General features: G+C 55.3%; 1 protein-coding gene across 1 annotated transcript in view; it reads right to left on the reverse strand.

Annotated features, from left to right (window-relative positions):
* Window positions 1-1,681: 1,681 nt before the first annotated feature.
* Window positions 1,682-5,700, reverse strand: part of CASQ1 (calsequestrin 1) — a gene marked incomplete in the record, with an annotated part of 38,093 nt that continues 34,074 nt past the window's right edge. Inside the window, 2 exon segments of the mRNA XM_034756919.1 lie at window positions 1,682-2,980; window positions 3,665-3,739. Coding sequence (XP_034612810.1) covers window positions 2,822-2,980; window positions 3,665-3,739 — 234 coding nt within the window.

Consider the following 5,700-nt stretch of genomic DNA (forward strand, 5'->3'; position numbering starts at 1 on the left):
ACCTGGATCCTCGTGCTCGAAAAGGTCCCGTGCTCTGCAGGAGAATTGTGGTGCCCAGCGCAGGGACCAGGGCGCCCACTGGAGTTGTCCTGATTCCACCCGGAAGCGAGTGGCAGCGCACAGACACTAAGCCAGTGCGGGACAAGGGGATCTTTAAGGAGAGGGGCTGATGCTGCCAATCCAGGCGACCTTTGAGCTGAGGATACAGGTAGGACCTGGATTCAGTTATTCAAGGCTCCTACGAGTCCTCTTCACTTGCCCCGCTTGTCCCCGTGGCCCCATACAGGTGCACACAAATACCCATGCACACACACACACCTGTACAAGCACATGCATGGATGCATATGTGCAACCCACCCCCGACGCAGACAACCTCCATTCCCCCCCCTCCCGCGCTTCTCAGGGCCATCATGCTGGTCTGTCTGCACTCCCCAGCTGGGCCATCGCTTGCAGCCTGCAGTTAATGTAGCGTAGACCTGGTATCCTTGGCAACGCCAGCCGCATGGGAACAGGTTCTCCCACCCGCCACTTAGCTGGAGGCTTGGCACAGGCGGCAGGGTGCAGCGTGCCCCTCCTCGTCCTCAGTGCAGGGGCTGCCAGGGGGCCCAACGAGGCCGAAGGCTCCAGGCCCAAACACAGGGGACTGGGAGGTGTCAGCGCCGAGCAGGACAAGGGCTGTATCCTAGGTCCAGCTGGCTCAGAAATGCAACGTGCCAGCACCAATGGGTGCTGCCGGCACAATTCCTGCGTTTTATTCCACATCCAAAATCGAGTGGAACGTTCAGCGGTGGGTTAGAGCCGCTCAAAATTCTTTCATTGACCAGTTGTTTGGGTGGAAAAACGACTTTTTGAATCACGTGAAAAGCTGAAGCGCGACCTGCTCGGATGCGACATTTTGGTGCTGAAACGAAACAAAATGAAAAATTGTGTCATTTAGATTCCAAACAAAAAATCCATTCGGTTTTTTTGGTTTTTTGTTTTTCCTTCTTGTTTCCCCAGGTGTGCAAAGGGGGAGGGAGGGAAACGGGAAACTGAAATTTTTCCATTTTGACTCTCAAAATAACCCAAACGTTTCCACGAAAAAAATATCTGTAACCCCAGGAAACTGGTGAACGCCGTTCGAAATTTTTCCCAGCACGTTCTTAATTGCCAAATTCAAATGGTCGCGCCCCTGGGTTTCCTATGCCCTGGGCTTGGGTAGCTCCTGCCACCACCATGTTTTGCACTTGGACTTTTTTATACCACGTCACCCTCTCGTTTGACTCCAAGGACCCTGGCCCCTGGAGCAGGGAGCTGGCTGATACAGGGTGTGGTGCTTTTCAAAGCCCCTGCAGGAAAACCCAGTCACCACAGCTCTGCTCCCAACTTGGTTAAACGAACTCCTGATAATGACAAATGAACCCACTGATGAGCTCAAGTACTGATTATCTGGAGGGGAGCCCTCTGCCGTCTCACGCACAGGACAGTCTTAGTACAGATCCCAGTTCAGTCCTTCTCGGAAGCAGCTGGGTCCTACGTCCTCCAGACGTGGGCTCAGTGCCTTCTTCCCATCTAGACCCCGATGGACTAGTCTCTCGTGGCGTGAGAGTCCCGTCCTGGCATCTTCAGCCAGGTCCCGGAAAAACCCATCTCATTGTTTGAACCAAATAAACAAAACAATCCGGAAGCCCTTATGGTTCTCACTGTTCATTTTTAATCACGTTGGTTGTTACAATATTGATCTGTACAAAGTTGTTTAAAAATATACAAATTGTACATTGGCTGCCCCCCTGCGAGGGAGGGCATGTGTGTGTGTGTGTGTGTGTGTGTGTGGGGTGGCGCCGTGTTGTTCCGTGGGAGGAGGTAAGGGTGTGTTGTGCTGCGATGAAACCAGTGGAGATCGCTGATTAAAAGTCCACACCGGGACACTGGGAAAGGGACGAGCTGCCGGTGGAGGAGGGGAAACACGCAGAATGGATTTTTATCTCAGGTTAGCAAACAGCAATTTTAAGGGACGGATTTCCTCTGATTTGGCCTTCAGTTTGCCTGCAGGCTTATTTATGCTTTGTAATGGACTGACTATGTCTGTATAGGACACAGTTGCCCTCTAGTGGTTGGGACGGGAGCTGCTCTACTGTGTGTCATGAGCCCTATAATGCTGAGAGAGAATGGGGATTCTCCTCTAGCTCCAGGCATTTGGCTTTTATGAGGGGAGGGACTCAGTTATAACCCACAACGTTCCAGCTGAGCTGTAACTTCCCCTCCACAAATTCAGGGGAGGGATTTAAGAGCATAATGAAAGCCGACGGGACTTGGGCTCTTCCGGTGCTTTTGAAACTCTCCCCCTTCGATGTTTGGCTCGGGCTGGGTGAACACCTGCCCCTCGGCAGGGAAAGGGCAAACTCTCCCAGCTCTACCGTGGGGAAGGGAGCGGCCAGTAGGTACTCGTGACATGCAAGGGTGGAGTGGGACGCTCAGGGCAGGGGACCGGCAGCTCCCGACTCACACATGCTGAGATCAAAATCCAGATGGGCCGCTGCAGACAGAGATGGAGGGGGAGGGGGCAGACGGACTCTATTGGGGGGGATTCGTCCCCAGGGGGCCCAGTCTCCCCCCTGGAGTCAGCGTCCTGCAGGGGGTAGTGTGGGGCCGGGGGACGTTGGCTGCGGTCAGATCCATATAAAAAGGCGTTATCGTTAGAGTCTGGTGGCGTTCTTCACCCCGGCGCGGCCGCGGGCCCGTCACTCCCACCCCTGAGCCCCCGGTGGGGTGGCACGGGTGCGACCCGGGCAGGGCCTGGCCTTGTGTGTCAGGCAGGCTGGGGACGCCCACAGAGAGGCAGCTAATCGTCATCATCGTCGTCGTCATCGTCATCGTCGTCGTCGTCGTCATCATCCTCTGTGTTGATCTCCCCCTCCAGCACGTCCTCGAGCCAGTCCTCCAGCTCCTCTGCGGATGGCAGGTCCTCCTCGTTGTCCATCTGCATCCAGATGCTGTCAGCCTGAGGGGGAAGGGGGGAGCGGTGAGTTGCGGGGGAGGGAAGGAGTGGGGGGGAGGGCAGGAGGCCAGAGACAGGGTCACCCCCAGTGCTGGATCCAGCGTGGCCAGGCTCTCTGTGTGACGAGCGGCGCAGGTCTCGGATCCCAGTGTTCGTACTGTACAGTTGCCCCACCCCCATTGCTACCAAGGATCAGGCCCTGGCCTGAGCGATCCTGGTCCCTGCGAGCCTCAAGGCTGGAGCAAGCTGACCGGACACCAGGGGGAAGCTGGCCTGGGGCAGCTCTGGGCATAAACTGGGGCCTCCAGACCTGGCCCATAATTCATTCAGGCTCCAGGCTGGATCTCTGTGGCCCAGTGCGCTCCGCAGGGCACAGAGATCAGCAGCTGCACAGAGGAGGCCGGGATGCTAAATCTGTGGAGCCAGTGTTGGGGCATTTCTGACACAGACCAATCCGTGCAGAACACACAGGACCAAAGCATGTGGGAAGCGTGTCCCCGAGCTGGGCTACAGCCGTGCTGATTTCCCCATGGCTCCAGCACACGTTTGAAACACAGGCTGCGGGGAGGCGGGGCACTGGGCTCCCTCGACCCAGCAGGGGTCACATCCCCAGGGACTGCAGAGAGACTGACTCCCAGCCAGACTGGCCCCAACACACGGGCGGCCTCTGCGTGTCTGTATACTCACATCTGTAACGTTGACCACACCAATCTGGGGCTGGGACAGGTCGATATCGAACGTCTTCTCCCAGTATGGGATCAGCTGGAGTGGGAGAAGAAGAGCAAAGGGGCATGAGCACTGCAACAAAGCCATGCCTGCTCTGCATCATGGCACCTGCCACCTGAGCTAACAGAGACTCCCCATTAATTGTTAGCACAATAGGGCTTATGACGCACCATCAAACTGTTCCGGTTTCATCCAGCAGAGGGCAGCGGTGACACACACCCCTATTCATTTTATTCCACATTCTAAAAGCACCATCTGCACCCAGACACTGACCGGCTTGGCATGGCCTCAAGGCCTAATGTGAGAACGTTGGGCCCCAGGACGGAGCCTCCCTTGGGACCGGCAAAGGCAAGTAGATGAAATAAGAAAGGGGATTTGTTATGGAGGCTGCCAGGCACAGACAGACCCTGTGGTTCCCTGTGGCTCCAGCTACCAGCCTGTGCTGCCCAGTGCCATTTCCAGAGTGGGCTGAGCACACACTGGACTGCCCCCCAGCTAGCCTTCCCGCCCCCAAGGCAGAGCCACCCCGAAGGGCAGGAGGTGCTGGGAACAGCGGCTCTCTCGGGAGGGTCTGCTGGCAAAGAACAGCTCTGTGGAGCATAACACAGTCCACTATCACCTGTGAAATAGGATCTATCTATCTATCTATCTATCTATCTATCTATCTATCTATCTATCTATTCCCATATACCCCCACTATCTATCTATCTATCTATCCCCATACACCCCCTCTATCTATCTATCTATCTATCTATCTAATCTATCTATCTATCTATCCCCATATACCTTATCTATCTATCTATTCCCATATACCCCCACTATCTATCTATCTATCCATCCCCATACACCCCCTCTATCTATCTATCTATCTATCTCCACAACCCCCCATCTATCCCCACAACCCCCCCATCTATCCCCACACACACCCACTATCTATCTATCCCCATACACTCCCTCTATCTATCTATCTATCTATCTATCCCCACAACTCCCCATCTATCCCCACACCCCCCACTATCTATCTATCTATCTATCTATCCCCAGACACACCCATCTCTCTGTCACTCTCCATCTATCCATTCACTGCCCAAAACATTGTTAATCCAGAGTTAAGGTTTCCCATTGCTGCTTTTTGCCCTTTCAAAACATCAAGTTCTGCTCCATTTAATCCACCGAAAAACCAGGAAACGCAGAGTTAACACCAGCCCTGCCCCACAACCTTAACTGTGCCTCCTGGACCGGGCAAGAGCTCCTGGGATGCCCTGTCAGCGTGTCTCAGACAGGGCTGCCCTGTGACAAGCAGATGGGAGGAATGACTAAGTACATGTGCTATTTTTATGTGGCCCGGCGAATCCCACAGCCCTGGACTCTCTCTCTGGTCTGTGTGCACCACCATTGACCCTCCCTGTGTTGGGGTGGCTGGAATGGCTGAACATACGAACGGCCACACTGAGTCAGACCAAAGGTCCATCTAACGCAGTATGCTGTCTTCCGACAGTGGCTAGTGCCTGGTGCCCCAGATAGTGGCCTGGGATGGCTGGACTGGCTGGGGGGAAGGACACCTGGAGCGGCTGGGCCAGGGACAGCAGGACTGGCTGGGGGATGGACACTAGGATTGGCTGGGCCAGAGACAGCTGGTTTGATGGGGGAAGGTTGCCACAGCTCAGGCTGTGATATGTGGAAAGGGGCATCTGCCCCCAGTGGGACCCCTCGTTTCTGGGCTGAGATCTGGGGAGTACAGCAGCACAATGGGGTGTTCCTGCTGTGGAGCTCTGGGGCAGAGGTGACAGGTCCCTACTGGGCACAGGGAAGTGTAGGGGATTTTCCCCGAGGGATCCTTGGGACAAGGATCAGGGGGCGGTAACGTCTGGCAGCTCTGACAGTGTTGGCTGGGCAGCACCCAGGTGTAGCCAGCTGCAGTTCACCGAGTCTGCCCTGAGTGGGACTTTTACCTCAGTGAGGACAAAGTCTGACATTTCTCCTACTCTGTGTCCCCA

Source organism: Trachemys scripta, chromosome 24 (assembly GCF_013100865.1).
Source record: "Trachemys scripta elegans isolate TJP31775 chromosome 24, CAS_Tse_1.0, whole genome shotgun sequence".
Taxonomy (NCBI): Eukaryota; Metazoa; Chordata; order Testudines; family Emydidae; genus Trachemys; species Trachemys scripta.